The sequence below is a fragment of the Meleagris gallopavo genome, chromosome 24 (genome assembly GCF_905368555.1).
Source record: "Meleagris gallopavo chromosome 24, MGAL_WU_HG_1.1, whole genome shotgun sequence".
NCBI lineage: Eukaryota > Metazoa > Chordata > Aves > Galliformes > Phasianidae > Meleagris > Meleagris gallopavo.
The window spans coordinates 769,510-787,906 of NC_139427.1; the positions used below are offsets into that span (position 1 = coordinate 769,510).

The 18,397-nt window shown below is 40.2% G+C and overlaps 2 protein-coding genes across 9 annotated transcripts in view; one reads left to right on the top strand and one right to left on the bottom strand.

Moving 5' to 3' along the window:
• Nucleotides 1–10,191, bottom strand: part of CDCA2 (cell division cycle associated 2) — an 89,561-nt gene extending 79,370 nt beyond the window's left edge. For 4 of the 7 annotated variants that reach the window (XR_014887948.1, XR_014887947.1, XM_085242751.1 and 1 more), the window contains exons 1-15: nucleotides 10,081–10,191; nucleotides 9,008–9,540; nucleotides 8,239–8,369; nucleotides 7,603–7,750; nucleotides 6,564–6,760; nucleotides 6,104–6,182; nucleotides 5,308–5,543; nucleotides 4,926–5,007; nucleotides 4,203–4,426; nucleotides 4,032–4,110; nucleotides 3,367–3,422; nucleotides 2,765–2,905; nucleotides 2,255–2,429; nucleotides 1,645–1,799; nucleotides 340–1,224 (exon numbers count right to left, since the gene is read on the bottom strand). Coding sequence is in view for 5 of the 7 variants with exons in the window: in XM_085242751.1 (XP_085098877.1) it covers nucleotides 376–1,224; nucleotides 1,645–1,799; nucleotides 2,255–2,429; nucleotides 2,765–2,905; nucleotides 3,367–3,422; nucleotides 4,032–4,110; nucleotides 4,203–4,426; nucleotides 4,926–5,007; nucleotides 5,308–5,543; nucleotides 6,104–6,182; nucleotides 6,564–6,760; nucleotides 7,603–7,750; nucleotides 8,239–8,369; nucleotides 9,008–9,356 (2,901 nt within the window). In the remaining 2 variants the exon portion in view is untranslated. Of the gene's footprint in view, nucleotides 1–339; nucleotides 1,225–1,644; nucleotides 1,800–2,254; nucleotides 2,430–2,764; nucleotides 2,906–3,366; nucleotides 3,423–4,031; nucleotides 4,111–4,202; nucleotides 4,427–4,925; nucleotides 5,008–5,307; nucleotides 5,544–6,103; nucleotides 6,183–6,563; nucleotides 6,761–7,602; nucleotides 7,751–8,238; nucleotides 8,370–9,007; nucleotides 9,541–9,974 lie in introns of all 7 variants that reach the window. The other 3 variants (XM_085242752.1, XM_085242750.1, XM_085242749.1) reach the window with 3 other exon arrangements.
• A 93-nt stretch (nucleotides 10,192–10,284) lies between these two features.
• KCTD9 (potassium channel tetramerization domain containing 9) lies at nucleotides 10,285–18,374 on the top strand. Of its 2 annotated transcripts, none has more exons than XM_003212393.5 (12): nucleotides 10,285–10,432; nucleotides 10,878–10,999; nucleotides 12,012–12,055; nucleotides 12,469–12,565; nucleotides 13,047–13,105; nucleotides 13,636–13,764; nucleotides 14,283–14,350; nucleotides 14,453–14,548; nucleotides 14,964–15,113; nucleotides 15,383–15,488; nucleotides 15,743–15,876; nucleotides 16,134–18,374. In XM_003212393.5, the coding sequence occupies exons 1-12, from the start codon at nucleotides 10,385–10,387 to the stop codon at nucleotides 16,248–16,250; spliced, it is 1,170 nt and encodes a 389-aa protein (XP_003212441.1). In that variant the 5' UTR covers nucleotides 10,285–10,384; the 3' UTR covers nucleotides 16,251–18,374. The 2 variants fall into 2 exon arrangements, with proteins under 2 accessions (XP_003212441.1, XP_085064589.1); XM_085208463.1 differs by having other exon boundaries at nucleotides 10,370–10,459.
• Nucleotides 18,375–18,397: the final 23 nt, after the last annotated feature.

Genomic DNA, 18,397 nt, shown 5'->3' on the forward strand with positions numbered 1-18,397 from the left:
TTAAACTGCAATTGCTCTATAGACAGAGCTAATGTGTGAAAACACACAAGCAAAGATGTAGAACACAATGAAGAGTTTATGTCAGAATGCAGTTCATCATGAATAAAAGCTATCCCTTGGTTACCTGCCATGACTGCCTATGGACCAAAGCACTGAGCCAAGCTGGGTCTTCCATGCAGCTCTGACCCTCAACCATTTTATTCATCATAACTAGCAAAATCAGTTCTAAGTTACTCAGAATATTAATAAGGAAATAACAAGAATTTAAATGGAATAGAGAATTAATATCTTATTTCTAAATAGAACTCACAAGAGAGAATATAAGAATCTAATACTGACCTTCACTTAAGAAAATGAGAGGTAGCTGAAACCTCACTACGTGGTAGTGTTATTTTGAAGAGGTATGTTCATTTCTTCAGAGTATTCTTGGCTACTGCTGTCTCTCCTACGTACAGAATTTGTTATGCTCCTTTTCCTGGTTTGAGAGCAAGTTCTTGTTTCTTGAGGTGTGGATACACAAATGCTTTTCCTCCTCCTTCTGCAAGGACCACCAGCAACATGAACAGATTCACTGTTCTCCTTTCCTGATGCTGCAAACTGGATGAGATTTTCTTCTCGATGGTGAATATTCTCAGATTCTGTAAGGACAGATGTGCTTATTCTTCTCCTGGTTTTACAAGCAGGAGCTAGCAGAGAAGGGTTCTGCAGAATCTCATTGGTTACTTCAATCCATGCAAGTCCTTCCGTTTCTGTATCTTTCTGTAGTCTCATGCTGCGTCTCACCCGACTTGTTTCACTGCTCAGACTTGACTTTCTTCTCAAAGGCTTTTTTAAGGAGTTACTTTTTAGCTGTGGAGCAGATAAAACTTCTTCAACATCAAAAGAAGAAAACTGAAGATTGTCTCCAGTCATTTCAAAATGAGACTTTTCAACAGGAGGAATATTCACAGTACTGCTACTTCTTCTTCTTGGTGGTCTACCTCTTGAAGACCTTTTAGGTGGACACTCAGTTCTTTGGAGAGTCTCATGTACATCAGTGACCTCTTGGTTTGGAAATTCTAGCTCTGTCAACCACTCCTCCTTCTTTGGGAAATCTCCCTGTAATTTCTCATGTTCTATCAATAAATCACTTTCTGTTTTCCCTTTTAAACATGCAGTCTCTTCAGCTTGCTGGAAACAGTCATATGTATTGAGAACATTGTTTGTGTCTGGCACATTTGGAAACTGCAAAGAAAAAAAATTAGAGGCAAAAATAATCATACAAAATTTCTTTCAAACAGCTGATAATTAAGCAAACACTCTAGATTTCCTCACAAAGTTGAGTCATTCTTGAAAATAAAAGCTAAACAACTAAAAAAAAAATCCAAATTCATAGAACCCCACACCTTGGAAAGAACCTGCTCCAAAGAGGAGTGCAGTTTATGCTGCTTGAGGCCTTTTCAGCCAAGTTCAGAATGACTCCTTCCAAGGATGCAGATTCCATGATCTCTCCGGCCATCTTCTTTCAGTGTTTGACAATTAACAGCTAATTATTTCTTTTTCAATTTCCCTTTTTTTTTTTTTTTTTTTTAATATAACAAAACCAAGCACAAGACTTACTTTCTAGCACTAACATTAAGTAGATCAGAAACAGGATCAGATCACCTGAAATACTGTATTTCTGGGGCTGCCTTCTTCCACAATATCCAGTTCCTCAGAGCTTGGATACACATCAACAACAGGGATGATTTTCTCTCTCATTCTTTCAGTCACTTGCTCCTGTTGAACATCGTTATGAACATCCCTGAGTGTGGAATGATCTAAAAATACAAAGAATGATACATGGTTACTTGGCTCCAGTTGTGAATGTACAATTTCTGAAGTATTACAATAAAAAGTTTCTAGTATTTTACCAAATAGAAGACTACTAAATAAGCATTCCACATAAACAGCATTAAAAAAAAAATCTCCCCAGAAAGCTACTGCACATCATGTTCCTATTTGTCTGTATCCAGTGAAAGTATAGAATCTTTTCACTGGAGCCCTATAAGAGTTAAATTTATGCAGCTGGAGACTAATAATCTATTAGATGCTTTGGACTCTGTTTTATTTATTTCTACTTCATTTTACTCCAGAAGCCATTAAAAGTGAAAAATGCAGACTGGGCTCTTTATCTGTGCACAGAACTGAAGGTAGCTCTCAACAGTTTTATAAATAGCTATGAAATAAAAGCAAAGGAAAAACTAAGGTAAAATAAGACTAAAGAACACATTACCTGGAAAATGTGCAATTGTCTTTGGTGAATTTGGAGATGAGGAAGAAGAGAAAACTTCTGGAATCTCAAGGATAGGACTCAGAAGAGGTTTCTTTGAAGCCATTTCTCTTTCCCCATACAAGGATTTATTCACTTTTCTCTTTCTTCTTTTGCCAAAGGTTGCACGTTTTGTTTTCTGAAGAGATCAAGAGGACCACATTAGAGCACAATGCAAATACAAGGATCCTTGTTGGAAAATACCACAAAGTAATTTGCACCATTACTGGATTTTATGGAAAATAATTATCTCCCTAGAAATTATGCCCTGCTTGTTCTGCTCTCTTCACATTAATCTAAAAACTACAATATAAAGAATTATTTTTCCAATGAGAACTGATTTTTAACTTAACCAAATTAAGAAAACAATCAAAATAATTGTGGAAAACATACAAGAAAGAAGACTAATTGTGTGAGATGTTGGGACAGAGAAATAAAGGCAGTATTCACCAGCTGCACTGGGCTGTCACTTACTTGCTTCTTTTTGGCAGCAGATACAGTCATACTCTTTGGTCTTTGAAGTTCATTCTTCCTTGGATTTTTAATGTCTTTAGCATTCTTAGTGCTGGTTGTTCTTGAGATGCTACAGTCAGTCCCCTCGGAAATGGCGCTGTACTGTTGAAGAATAGGAATTTTAAGTTATTGGGGTGAATGTCTATGTTTAGGTGCATGTTTGTTTTTTCAAAAAAGAAACAGTGCAACAACCCTAAGAACGCTCTGTGATTACGTGTCAGTGACTGAAGCCCTTGATCCCATGAATGAAAGCCTATGGATATATCTCTTCCAACTTTTTGCTATGGCTAGGCTCTTTGGGAAAGTTCCTCCAACAGTTAACAGAAATAGTAAACTTAAGCATCAGATTGTAATCCAAGCTGGTTTTAATAACTGAAAATCCACTTTCTGTCAAAAATGAGATTTCCTTCGCTGCACCAAGTCATAGATATTTCCATCTACCTGGATATCTATAATTCTCATATCTGAGGATGCAAAAGCTCTGATGTACTTCAACAGGTATACAAAAATATCCTCATTGGAAGAAGTAGAGAAAACAAAACCCCACCATTGAAGAACCTTACCTTCCTTTTAGTAGAGGAGCGAGTCGTTTTCACGTCTGATTTGTCAGTTTCTGCTTCTATACATAAAGAAAATAAGAATATTGGTTCAGATCAACAGAAGTCAATCATGTTTTGTGGAAATTATTCACACCATTTTAACACTACACACAGTATGTTTAGATCTTAGCCTTGAGTAACATTTTGTGCACATAGTTATCAAACATGGCAAGATAAAAAAAAGACTTGCTTTACAAAGTAGATCAGAACAGAAGAAAATAATACTCAGTAACAAAATAATTAACACTTACCAAGTTTTCTTTGAGACACAAAATTACAAATATCCTTCTCTATTTTCTTACAGCTTTGCTCGCTATTTTAAAACCATCAGTACCAGAACATCATAAATCCAGATAGTAAGCCCAGTTATTTGAAGCAGTAAGCCTGATTAGATCGGCCACTTGTGCGGAAAAACACAACCTCAAATAACATCCAGTTAATCTAAACAGTAGGCAAACTCTGGCAGCTACTGCAATGACCTTCACAGGAAAGGAAGAGCATTTAACTTCAGGCACAATACATCCTATGTCGAGCAAACAAACAAAAAAAACAACACAATTGTGTCATCTCTCAGTTTTCAGATACAGAAAGATGTACTGTCTAATGACAAAAACACGACTCAAGGTTACCTTGTGTATTTTCAACAGGTAAGAGCTTTTCTGAAGCAACAGAGCCCTCCTGTTGTTCCTGAGGAGGCTCAATACATTCCTGAAAGATAAAGGAAAAAAAGTTCATACATTGAACACTTAAAGAGACTGTGAGAAGCTATTTGTGTAGTTGTAAAGAAAACAAAAACTTACATCACTGCAATCAAAGTTAGGCTGAGTTAATGGTTCTTCAGTGAGCCCTGCCCTTGTGAAAGGGCTGCCACGTTCTGACCCCGAGCGGCAGACTGGTGTTGATCCTTTGCGCAATGGAGTATTTGCAGGCAAAGTTTTATCAAATATTTCTGGGCTGAGATCTTCTCCAAAAGTCACTTTTTTCTTCTTTGCCCTTTTGGAGCTGTACTGTTCAGTTTTCTCTACTGCAATAAAATACGACGACTGCTTAGCAGACTTAAAGCAGAGCTTTCACAGAGCAGAGATGTTTCAAGGCCTTTCTACAGATCTTAATATTCCCTTAAATAATCATCCACTAACCAAACAACAAAATATTGCCCTTAGACATCAATTCTACAAGAATTTTTAGTTTAGCATTACTATAATATCAAGAAATGAGGAAAAAAGAAAATAGAAGTCTAGAAAACACCAGCTATCTCTCAAGTTGTATCTGGTAACTGTAAAATCTCATGAATAACAGGATTTTTTGTAATATTTTTATCAATACCATTATTTTTCTATATTAAATATTTTCTAAAGTGTACTTTTTTTTCCCTTGGTAACTTCATTTTCCACTTCACACCATGTGTTACCACTTATGAGCTATTTCAGTGGTGGTTAATCCATAATACCCTTCAGATCTTGCAAATCTTCCAATTTACAGAACAACAACAGAAGAAAAAAACAAAAAAAACTGAATCAAACCTGTTTGCAGTGCTTCACAGATGTGATCAGAGACTGTAAAAGATTCACCTCCTCCTCTGTGAACAGTATTGTTTGAATATTCCTGTCAAATGTGATAATAACATTTATTAAGTACCATTTAAGGACTGTCCTTTTTCACATCAAAAGTGAAAATAACTTCCTCTGAAAGCAAAATCTGCAATCAGTGCAACTCTTTAACAAACCTATTTGTTTTTCTGGGTAAAACTTAAAAGCATAAAAATGGATCTTCTCATAAGAAAGCTTCAAATCAACCACGACACAAAAATAAACCATTGATAACCATCTCCAGTGCATACAAATAGTCAGGAAGCATCCTGAAATACGAATCAATTTCTACTGCGACGTAAGTTAATTAACCAACCTTCATGCAGTCCATCAGTTGCTCCACTGGTGTTTTCTTCAGCACAGATCGCAGCTGGGAGCCGCTCGGTGTGGATTCCCTTAACGAAGCATTCCTCGTTTGCAGCGGTGTGACAGGCGGCTTGCTTCCATCATACACCCCCACAATTAGATCTTCTGCAAAATTAACCTTTGTCCTGCTTTGATCTGCTATGACATTACTTCTGACTTCTTTACTGATACGGTCAGGACTGAAATCTTTAAAGCAAGTATATATGACAATTAAAGACTGAAGTAAAATTGAGAAGCATTCAGTATTAGCTCTATGGAAAACACGTGTACACCCCTCAACTACATTCAGTGTCTGAAGAAAAATCCATTCTTCTCTGAATCTTTGCTGCTGTTGTGCCATATTTACATTCCACATTTTGAGCAATTTATGAAATAAAAATGTGAAAATTGAGTGTTACGTGAAGGATAAGGGTTGTGGGGAGGATTTCTCTCCCCAGGAGTCTCTACACTCTCCTCTGCTTCACAAACACAAAATGCTCAACTATACTTTTCCTTAAGCATGGCCCAAACAACAAAATTAAGGGCTGAATGGACGGCAGTATGAAGTATTTTTTTCCTGTTATTATATGCTCCGTTAGCTTTTATCTCAAACTTATTTCAGGTTTCTGCTGTATTAAAAATTGTAGCCAAGATGATGAGCATGGAGTGAGTGCTTGTCAAACATTTCTTTAGAGACATTCTATTTTTTTTTCTTTTTTTCTTTAATAAGAATATAACAAGATTGTAATAGTGATGAATCCTCTTACCATGGCTTGTTTCTAAGATATCTCTAATTAGAACAGCCTCCGAATACTCGATAGGATTGCCTTGCTTGTAAGTCCGTTCCTACAGAAGTAACAAGAATAGATAGATGATACAAAAAAGCACATATATGATAAGGCAGAGGTCAAATTGATCTGCTGAGTTTTGTGAAGCTCTTCACATTTCTGACACCTGTATTTGCCAAACGTGTGAAGTCAACGTGCCACACAGTGACACAGCTGTGGACTCAAAAGGAACTTATACATATTTAAATTTTATTAATAGAATAAAATGAGCTTTCTTTGTAATTATCAGAATAACCTTGCTGACTAGGGCAGCTTACAGCATTCCCACCATCCATAACATCAGTGTCTATACCAGATTTTGCTTCCCTTAATAAGACAAATTCTTCCAAGGGAGATTTGCTGTGAAGTTTACTTTCTTTGCCCACACTTGGATAAGTACCTTTGAAACAGCAGCTGGTTCAGTGACATCTTGCTGTAAAGACAAGATGGTGCATATCCTCCTACCAGACTTACTGCTATTGGTTAAATTTTCTTTTAAATTTTCTTTTAAATCAGCTCCGTTGCAGTCAGACATGAAAGCTTCGCTCTTCTGACCCAGACTGTGTTCTTTTGTGACAGGTGCTTTGTTCTGAGCTACTGTGATTAAAAATAAACCACAATTTCAGATTATTCAGTTAATGCTATTTTTGTGTTTCTTCACACACGCAAAATAAAGATTAAAGAAGCTATTTTTTGAATCAGTAAAAAAAAATCCATGAAATTTTTACTTCTACTTTGAAAATAACATTAGCAAATCTTCAAAAAATAGAAAAAGTTCTTCTATAAACGTCATCAAGACCAGCACAGAATCATAGCAATACAGCTTCTCACAGTTGCCACAGCACTGCCCTGACTTGCTTTTGCAATATGTACTTTTTTAATTAGGAAATAAGGAAATGCACAGTAATGGAACCTGATTCCTAAGTGTACCTGTATGAGGCTGCTGAATCACAGCCTGAACCTCTGATTGATCACCTGAGGCAAGCAATGAGTCAGCCACGGGAGCACAGGTGAAGGCAATTCAGCTGTGCTGCAGGAAGGGGTGGAGCCTGGCTGCACCTCTCCTAGAGCCGTTTAAGAGCTGACTGCCAGTGGGGAAGGATCTCTCTGGAGATCTGCTCTACTGGCATCTATTTTGTGAGCCTAGGATAAGGTTTTTTTTTTTTTTTTTTTTCTTACTCCAATATAACAATTACATCAGCCAAGCTGGATATATTATATCATCTGTATATCCATTGATTATACAGTACCTAAAAGCTGTTGAACAGAAGACTTCACATCACATTAAGGACAGGTAAGAGTTACAAACAATTAAAACCAAGAAAACCTTAAGCCAAGCAAAAACTCCCAAACCATCATCAGCTCTCACAAAAGAAAATATTTTCATTTCATATTTATTGGCTGAAAGGAAGACTTAATATTTAAATCAATGAACTTACAACAGCCATCTTCCTGAAAAGCAGCAGATACTTGTGAGAGTCCAGAGAAACCCCTCTTCCCTTCAGCTTCTTGAACTGACCTAAAAGTTCTTTGAAAGATATCCATTTTGCTCCTCAGTGACCTGGCAAACTGACAAGGATTAGCCTGCTAAAAGAAAACTCAATGTCAGCAGGCACTTTTTCTGAGATGACATGCAATTTTTTTTCAGTTCTTATTCATACTTTTGACATAAAGCATACTCAGGGAAGAAGCAAGTATTTTATCTCACTGCTACTTTACTCACATGGTGAAAAAAGAACAGTATCAAGAAATTTGTTGTTCTTTTTTCTAATCTGTCCCCCTAGGCCATTACCAGAATTTATTTACTGTGAGTCTATGTTGGTTTGAAATAAAACCAAGTCTGAATTAAAAAAAAAAAAAATCACTGATGTTAGTATTGACTTAAATCTGAACCATCTAAGTTTAATTTGCCAGATATCTAAGTGCAGTGAATGCACTCTGATGTGAATGCGTCTACTGACCCCTTCCTTGGGGTTGTAGTTTCTTTCTGCCAGCAGGTGTTAAATTGGAAGACTTGCAAATCAATCCCTAGGGGAATTAAAATGATGCATTAGACACTTGAGAACAACCCTCACCTGTGTAAAATCTTCTTTTTGCCTGTTGCTTTTCTGCTGGGCAAGATATTGAATGAGTGTATTGTTTTCTGGAGACCCCCGGGCTCCAATGGCTGATCTTCGTCTCAGCTTTAGTGCAGCTGGAGACTTAGCTGAAATGGAGATGGGGAAAAAAATGCAGTGAAGATAAACACTAAAACAGTGTTCTGCTGTACATTTCTTTTTTTAAGGAGTGTTTTATGTTATTTATGGAAACAATTCTTATTTAGCTGCTCGGCTCAGAAAACTGTTAGAGAATCAAAGAATCACTAAGGGTGGAAAAGACTGACAAGATCATCCAGTCAACCCCTTCTCTTTCATGTTGTTTTTCAATCAGGTCCCTAAAAACAGACTCTAGAACTGTGTACAACAGAAAAATAAGACGTGGACCCTTGTTTTTCCAGGTAAGAAAATAAGAAAGAATAAAAAGCAACTATATCATATACCAAGAGAGAAACTGAAGTGGTTTTTTTGTTTTTCAGTTGTGAATTAAGGAACTCAAACAGTACTTGCAGGACTCATATGACTACTCTGATACTAAACTCGCTGACAGCTGATCACCAGAACAGAAGAAAAGTAAAATAAAGAATTAGAGCAAATAGGGAATGAAGTCAAATTCCTACCCTTGGACTTACTCTAACTGAGCTGGTCACCGTGAACCTGACTGAACTCTGAAGCTTTTGATAAGGGATTGAACTGGACGGTCTTCAGAGAACAGCAGACAGCACTGATCACTCCAGCCTTGCCTTACCTGTAGATCCATTAACAAAGCTTTCTGGAGTAATCCCAAAATCAGCACTTGTTACAGTTGCAAAATCAACACTTTTCCTCCTCTGTTTCTCTGATAATCCACAGTAGGATTTTTCTTCTGCTTTGACTCTTGCAGGTGTTGAGTAGCACTCATCTCCCAGAGGCACGGGTCTGCCTGAAACATTCTCCTTGCTGCTCAGTGGCCAGGCAGCTTCACCAACCACAGCCCTTTTTGGAGTATCAGAGGGGCATTCTGCACCCTGATGTCTTTCAGCATCCCCTGCATCATGCTGCGATTCCTGCTCTCGGCCTTCAGCCCCATTGCTTACATTCTCTTTCTCAGATGCCATTTAGGCTTTGGGCTCAGTCACTCTGCAAAGCTTGCACTCTTCTGACTGGGATCTCTTTCTTCACTGCAGGATTTCTGCTCTCCTTGCCTTCAGCTTCCAGCACAGCATCTATCACCTTTGACCATGATGTGTTTTAAGCCTAAAAAACAGCTGACTCACTCCGTTCTCCTACGACGACAGCTCCCTGTCAAAAAGGACAAGAAATTTTAAGCTATCTGATAAGGAAGAGTCCTCTGACATGTGAAATGACTGCAGATCCAGGAATTCCCTGAGGGGGGGAACAGGGAAAGCCTTCAGCCCAGAGCACACACAGAAACACCAAGGAAACACAGGGCTGTGCCTTTACTTCGTGACAAACGTATAAATCCCGCGTTTAAACACACGTTTTAAACGCAATCACATTGCAATTGCGTTACAAGAGGTACGAGCAGTTTAAAGGGGAAGGGAGGCTGTTTAGGACGCTCACACCTTTCGCGCTCGGTTTCTCAGATTTTAAAGCTTAGGGAAACGGGCAGGGAGCTTTTAGTTCCACAGCAGCCCAAGCAGCCACGCGTTCGGTTCCACGGACGGGCCAGGCAGCGCAGGGCGGGAGCGGCCACACGGGGCGTTCCCCCATACCTTCAGAGCTTCCCGCTTCCCTCACCGCAGCCCCAACAGCCCCCGCTCCCCTCAGCCGCCGGCCCCGCTCGCGCCTCTCACATTCAAAGCGCAGTGGCCCACTGACCGTTATTCTCGCGCCGCGGTGCCATTTTGAAAGTAACGGTCGGCGCCGCGAGCCGCGTCCGCGTGACAGCGCGCACCAATCGCGGACAGCACTCGGCTTCAAGGACCCAACTCCTCCTTTGATTGGCTGTCGGCAGCACTGCCCCCGCCCTCCAACCCGCCCACCCGTCGTTTCCCCGCCCCTCCGGTGGGGCACGTTTCTCATAGGCCAGCGGCTTGTCTGCGATTGGTCTCAGTTCCCGTCGCTCAGGGAGCGCTGCCTTCCGGGTTCGGCGGCAGGAGGAGCGGGGCGCCGTCGGCGCAGCATGAGGCGGGTCACGCTGTTCGTTAACGGCAGTCCCCGGAACGGGAAGGTGAGGGGCGGGGGTTGCGGCCTGCGGGTAGGCTTTGGGGGCCTGCGCATGGATTTCTGAGGCGTTCTATTTCCCTCTGCTCGGTTTGGGGCCGGAGGGCTGCTCGCTGTGGCCGCGATTGGGGGCCTGGGGGCTGGGGTCGGGGCCGGGCCGGGGCTCAGGCCGTGTGCGGAGCTGTGAGGAAGAGTCCTGAGCTGCTGGCTGCGGCTCCCTGCAGCTCAGTTCCTCTTCAGTGGTGCTGTGCTGATGGAACCGTGCCCTGAGCAGGTCAGGGATGTGCTGCGGCCTTCCCGTGCCGTGCTTTCTGTTGGATAGCTGAGAAATAATCCTCCTTCCGCTCTGCTCAGAGCTGTGAGGCAGCGTCTGTAGTGAAAGCGATGGGTTTTAAGGCTCAGCGTTGCTCTGGGATGGCAGCAGCCCCAGTGTGGTTCCCTTCTCTTTGCAGGTGGTGGCTGTGTATGGCACGCTGTCGGATTTGCTGTCTGTGGCGAGCAATAAGCTGGGAATCAAAGCAACCAGTGTTTACAATGGGAAAGGTGGACTCATCGATGATATTGCTTTGATTAGGTAAGGTCGACCCCATAAATGCCAAATCGTGGATGGAGATTAATAGCCTGCTAATAGTCTAAGGGCTGGAGCGCCTTTCCTATGAAGAAAGGCTCAGGGAGATGGGCTTGTCTAGCTTGGAGAAGACTCCAAGGAGACCTCATGGTGGCCTTTCAGTACTGGAAGGGAGTTTACAAGCAAAAGGGGGGCTGACTTCTTACATGCTGTAATAGAACAGAGGGGAACGGCTTTAAACTAAAAGATGAGATCTACATTGGATGTTAGGAAGAAGCTGCTTACTCAGAGGGTGATGAGGCTCTGGCAGTGCTGTCCACACAAGCTATGGATGCCCCATCCCTGTGGTTGTTGTTGGTGGGGGGAGCCTGGATGGGGCCCTGGACAGCCTGATCTGGGGCAGGGGGATTGGAGCTTGATGGCCTTCCTAAGCCGTTCTGTGAATAACAAGTCCTTTTCATAAAACCAGATCTTTTCCAGCCTGTATGCTCAATGGAATACTCACCTCAAGGAAAAATAATGCTGCCTACAGAACATCAAAGAATTTCTATTTTGACGAATCTGAATTTGATGCAAGCTGCACTGTGTGCTTATTAATGTCCTTCTGAGTGGATTCACAAATGCCAGAAAGTCCCAATAGTCTGTTCAGCTCTCAGATGAGATTTTTTGAAAAGGAGACAAACTGTGGCATGGCTTTGGCTTCATGTAACATTAAGCCCTTCAGAGTGGGGAGAAAAGGAACTATCTCATAAAACTAAAGCTGCTGAATATCAGAAGTGATCCCTACCTGGCTGATACAGGTCTCTATTGGTAGCATCTCTAATGCAGCTGGTAGAATTGCAGTCATCTGGAACCTGCAAAATTAAGAGAACAATCGGGTTCTTAATTCTAAGTAATGGCATCTGATTATCAGGCACCTGAAACTAATCAGGAGGGGATCCCAATGTCACTTAGATGAACAAAAAGCTGTTTAATCTTTTTTTTTTGTTTCTCTTCCCCCTGCCCTATCCCCTTCCAGAGATGATGATGTTCTGTTTGTCTGTGAAGGAGAACCGTTCATTGGTAAGTCTCTTAATTCTTCAGCCTTCTGTTTACATAGGCAGATAGTGACAGGATAAGGGGAAAAGGATTTAAACTAAAAGTGGGAAAAATTAGTTTAAATGTTAGGAGGAAATTCTCTACTCAGAGGGCAGTGAGGCCCTGGCACTGCTGCCCAGGGGAGCTGTGGGTGCCTCATTCCTGGAGATGCCCTAGGCCATGCTGGATGGGACCCTGGGTACCCTGATCTGACGATAGCAGTGGCAGGGGATGGGTGGGCTTTGAGGTCCCTCCAACCCAAGCCACTCTATAATTCTGCTTTGCTTTAGTGTAAGTTTGAAATTTAATTTTCTAGTGTTTTCAGAAACCTGTTACCATATGGAGGATTTGGAAACGTTCTAACAATTCTAACATCTGTGTTCTTATCACCTATGTAGATCCTCAGACTGATGCAAGACCTCATGAAGAGCTAACAGGGGCACACACAGACTGGTTAACACTTAATGTTGGAGGTCGATACTTCACCACCACACGGTAAAAATGGGGCTAGTTGAGCTGGAATTACCTTCAGTAAGGTTGCTGTAGTAGTTGGTGTGTGTTCAGGTGGTGAGACTTTGGATGCTCTTGAGAAAGAACAAGAAAAGTCATTTGCTTTGGAGTAGGAGGCCTTCTGCAGCTTTTTCAGTATTAGGCATTAGTTGCCACCATTCTGAAATGAATGCTTAAACCGTTCACACATGTGCTAACAGTGGTGAAAAGCCTGAACAGGCCTGCATTTATCCCTGGAATACTTCAGCTAACGAAGTGCTTTGTATTTAAAATACCTTTGATACGCCTTAGATCAGAAGTGTGTTTTGTTATCTCTTCTGAAATAAAATCAGTACAGAGTTGGAATGCATATCACACACCATTAATTACCTTCAAGGTGCCAAGGAAATGCATTCCCTCCAGCAAATGGGTCTTGTAGCAAAACATTCCATTTGAAAAATAAAATTGCACTGCCTTTATTTTCTAGGAGTACTTTGGTTAATAAAGAACCTGACAGTATGTTGGCCCACATGTTTAAAGATAAAGGTTAGTATCTCGAAATAAAACTCGCCCTTCAAGCTAACGAATAGCCAAACAGGTAAAAGGCACTATTAAGTTAAAGGTTATTTATATGTTAAAGTATTGAAAGTATGTTAAAGCATCAAAGCACAACATACGATCATCTCATGAATTGAAACTAGAACTCCCACCCAGAGTTAATACTTTTTTTTTCTAGTCTTTTTTTTCTAGTTTAGACTTTTCTGACTGTTGCGTTTTACTCAGTTTTGTGAACACCAGATGAGATTTGTTTACCAATCCAGGGCAGATTAAAATCTTAATGCTGCTTTTACTGTAGTAATGGTTCTTAGGCACACTGTGAAATGTGTTTTAGGTATTTATAGCAGGAAGGGGTTAGATGTAAGGGGGATTTTCCCCTCCACTCCTATTTTCCTTCCTTCTCTCTAAGAAACGCCCTTTCATGTGGGAGGCTTCAATCCTGTAACCCCTCGGTGGTAACAATGTGAAACCTGAAGCAAACGTTTTCAGATTTAATTATGTGTATTTTGTGGCAACAGATGCTTGGGGAAATAAGCAAGATCACAGAGGAGCATTCCTAATTGATCGCAGCCCAGAGTATTTTGAGCCTATTTTGAACTATTTGCGTCATGGACAGCTCATTGTAAACGATGGCATCAATCTGCTAGGTAGGTATTACCTGCATGACACCTCCTCAGTTAATACTCTTTAAAAGTCTAACTTTGTCCTGAGGTAAATATGATAAAATCACTGGGACTTGTATCTGCTTATCTAAATGTTTGATATTTTACTGTGGAGAATTTATTCTCAAACAGTGCCCTGGATTTGATATCTTAATACTTATATATGAAATTCATTTTTTCTTCTTGACTGGAAGCTCACTTTTCCTCTGTCCCATTACAACGTAATATAATGTGCATGACTGACAGTTCTATTAGCTCATGCATTGGTTAGGCATTTCCTAAGGTTCAGCAGGTGCTCTGTTCATCTGTTGGTTACTGTAGCTAAAAGAGAGTTATGACAAACAGAGGAAGTCAGTTGAATTGGCAGTCTTCTGATAGTAAGGTTAGATTAACCTGAAGCTTATGTTCTTGGCATGGCTGTACATTGCCTTTTCCAATAGGGAAGAGTGGTATCTCATTTAATGGCTCTGTGTAAATAACAAATAACTGCTTTGTTTTGTTAGGTGTTTTGGAAGAAGCCAGGTTTTTTGGTATCGATTCATTAATTGAACATCTAGAAATAGCTATTAAGGTAACTTGCTTGCTTTTATACATGAATGTGCATGTCCTGCTCTTCCAGGCAATATATAAGTTAGTCCTATCCGTATTAGCTTGTAAACAACTCTCTCAACAGAACTCACAGCCAGCAGAGGACCACTCCCCTATATCTCGAAAAGAGTTTGTGCGATTCCTGCTGGCAACCCCAACCAAGTCTGAGCTGCGATGTCAGGTGTGGAAATGCAAAGTTTGCCTCGATCTGTAGCGTTGATGTCAGGTGTTGGAATGCCCTGCAGCATCATGTGATGATGTGAAATTCAAGCATGTGCTTCCCCACCCCTGTCTTCCTCTTTTTAACTGAGTTTTGATTCCAAGCTGCGGCAGAGTAACTTTAGTATGAAATTTGAGTGCAGTGTTTGGGCTGCTTTACTTTAGATCAGTTTGTTAAGCTGTTCTATTTAAACGTAGGATGCATTCCAGTAACTAAAGTCAGTGCTTTACAGCTTCGCATTAGCTTTAGACTGATGTAATAGAATAGGTGCTCTTGTTCTGTATGTATGTATCATTGCGTGTGAGAAATGATGCTCTGAACTGTTCTGTATTCAGAGCTACACCTTACCTGTTGTAACTTTTGGTTTTGGTTTTAGGGTCTCAACTTCAGTGGAGCAGATCTTTCACGACTAGATCTTCGATACATCAACTTCAAGATGGCTAACCTAAGCCGCTGCAACCTCGCACATGCCAATTTATGTTGTGCAAATCTTGAAAGAGCTGACCTCTCTGGATCGGTGCTTGATGTAAGAATTGTGCTGTGGAAGATTTGGGCTGTCCTGTTATCTTAAGAGGAATTAGAATAAGTTGGGGAGAGGGGAGGAGAAGGAGGGTGTGGAATTACCTGTTGTCCCAATGAAGTAACTCAAGTTCTTACACTGCCTCAAAACAATAAGGCTGTTTTGCTTTAGTAGTTTCACTTCCTAAGCATAAATGAAGACTACAGTCTGACTACTTCTGGCGTTGTTCAATTCTGTACTTGCATGAATTTCACTGATGCATTTATCTCTATCAGTGTGCGAACCTCCAAGGGGTGAAGATGTTGTGTTCCAATGCAGAAGGAGCATCTCTAAAAGGGTGCAATTTTGAAGACCCATCAGGCATTAAAGCTAATTTAGAAGGTAAGAGGTTTTTGTATGTTAAATATTTCATGGAAACTGAGCTGCGTGCGTTTTAAGATCCATATGTTATGTACAAGATTGAGCCATGATTTGTGCAATTGTTTATATTAGAAGAGCCATACATATATGTAAGACTGAGTGCAACTGCAGAATCATTACATGTAGATACCAATTTACATGGCACTGAAGAAGCATTTCTCTGGAATCCCATGTTTCTAACTGTTCTTCCTTGTAAAAGTACTTTTGTGTTCTAGGTGCTAACCTGAAAGGTGTTGACATGGAAGGCAGTCAAATGACAGGAATTAATCTCAGAGTTGCAACACTGAAAAATGCAAAACTAAAGAACTGTAATCTTAGAGGAGCAACTTTAGCAGGAACTGATTTGGAAGTGAGTTACAATTCATTTTATATGCTAAATGGTCAACTGATAGAATTCTGGGGATTGCTGGCATTCAGCAAAACCAAATCCAGTTGTTACTGTGAAAAGCAGTCACTGTCTTACTCTAGTTTTAGTTGTATCTTGTGACAGAGTCAGGAGATTGAAGTTCCAGAAGCATATGTGGCTTCTGCATAAACGCATTTAAAGTTTTTGAACCCCAAGTTCTGTGTGCATTCAACTAATACTTGATCTCTTTTACCCTTTAGAACTGTGATCTTTCAGGTTGTGATCTACAAGAAGCTAACTTGAGGGGATCTAACGTAAAAGGAGCTATTTTTGAAGAGATGCTGACACCTTTGCACATGTCTCAGAGCGTCAGATAAGGAAGAGAACATGCTAAAGACAAAGGAATCAAAACATGGTGACTTTCTTCATGTCCTCCCCTTATTAAGTTAGAAGTATTGGTTATTAGACAACTTATATTTGCAGTAGTGCCTAAGTAAAATATTTTGATTGCTTTTTGGGGAGAGAGCTTTAACTGAAAAGGTAGAAATAGATAAATACTGTTTCTACCTCTGAACAGAGTGAGGAAATGGACTGCTTCTAGGATTGGTATGTGTGGCTTTTTGTTGACAAGCATTGCCTCACTTTGGAATTTATTTTAATTTATAAAGCACAATATATGCAATTCTATTTATTAAATCTGTAGCTGCAATATGAATAGAAGATGTTTTTCATGTATAGTAGCATCAAAGTTCAGGTTTACAGTTGGACTAACTGTAAATACACTAGTTTCTTCATTCATGCACAGTACATTAAATGAAATGTGGTTTAGATAATGTCCACAGGATGTTTTCAGGTACTCTTCTGCATTGAAAACAGTAGTTAACTGTCATCATAGGTAATATATTGCCTTGTAGTAGTTAGGATTCAGGTATAGAACAGCTTTATTATCTTCTAAAATGTGCTGTGGAAGCCGCTTCCATGGAAGGGATCTGCATACAGCAGATTTGGTTATAACAAAACCATCCTTGTTTAAACTGGGATTGCATATTTAATCTTTTCCAAATTAGTATACGATTGCACTATCAATTACAGCTGCTAAAGAAATATTCTTTTGCTTTCAAATGTCCTATCCATTCCCAACCTGGAGTACCTGTACGTTTTCTTCGTTCTTGGTGGGGAATTAAATGGGCACAGGAAAATCCAATCCACTGTCACCAGAGATGAGCACTGCGGCTGCAGCACCCACTCCATTCTCCCCCTGCCATGTCTCCAGTATGTGAATAAATGGCACTTGTTTCCCTTCCATGTACTATGCAAATACTGTTGTACACTGCATCCTTGACCATATGGGCATAATCCTTTCCCCAGCCAGATGTCAGTGTACCACTTTGGGCCTGCTTACAAGTGGCTGTGAAAGCTTTTTTGGATGGGGTGGAGTGCCCTTTCCACAGCTGCTTTACATGTGAGTCAAATATGGAATTACGTGACTTCTGGAGTGCAGAAAGCCTCACAGCACTGCTTTAGGTAGTGGTGCACTTCATCTCATAAGCTGTTTCCACTGTAGTATCAAGCTGAGTTCTCATCTAATGTTTGTTTTATACACAATCAAAAAGCACATCAAGAACCTATACCAAAAAAAGGTGCATCAAGAACTCTTACCTCAGATGCTTCTTTAAAGTACCCTAAAGTTAAAACTAACATTGAATCTATGAAAATAGAACTGTCACTGAAGTCCAGGACGGATGTATCCTAACACTTACAGAACACGATCTGTTAGCAGTGGTTTGAGTTCCAGTTATTTTGGTGCGTTGCCTCTTCTTACATGCAGTGCAGAATTTCCCATCTTCTGAAGTCATATTTGTTGTCTCAGTGGTTGCTATGAAAATGCTGCTTTGCCATCAGTCTAGAAAGATTAGTTTAGGAACAGTTTATGATGTATTTGGGGGAGAAGTGTGGGATTATTATCAAGTTGGGTTTGATGATACTCAGGCATATCATGTGAACTTCCAGGACTCAAAATCCACAGCCCTGTGGTTCTGAATTGGGATTTTTTTTCTGGATTCCCTGGCCTCTTTAATTTGGCTCTGGGATAACCCCCTATCCTTGGTCAAAAACACCCATAGGGAAATACTTCATGATTTTTGGAGTCCTGTCTCCCACCTCATCACTTTCACTGAGTGATGTATGTGTTGCAGAAGAAGAAGATTCCTAGGGCTAGAGAAACAAATGAATTATTTTTCTTTATCATATTTTGTAGCTAGAAGTAAAATATTGTATGGGAAAATATATTTTCATAATCACTGTGTATAAAATATATTTGAACTTTCACTGAAGTACTATGTTTTAAATAATCACTGCATGTGGCATCATTCATTTGCAGATGAATTTAAGGTACCTCTTTTGCTATGACAGAGCTGTACGAATAGCCTCAAGTGGCATATTCAGAACATGCAGGTTCCAGCCTAATTCAAATTGCATTAATAAAAATGGGAAATACACAAGTGTCTTTGTCTTACTTAATCTT

Bases quoted from the DNA above. Each gene is read 5' to 3' on its own strand.
- KCTD9 (XM_085208463.1), top strand. From the start codon at position 10,385: ATGAGGCGGGTCACGCTGTTCGTTAACGGCAGTCCCCGGAACGGGAAG. The intron at 13,106-13,635 runs GTTAGTATCTCG...TTGTGGCAACAG, and splicing joins CCACATGTTTAAAGATAAAG to ATGCTTGGGGAAATAAGCAA. The intron at 15,114-15,382 runs GTAAGAATTGTG...TATCTCTATCAG, and splicing joins TCTCTGGATCGGTGCTTGAT to TGTGCGAACCTCCAAGGGGT.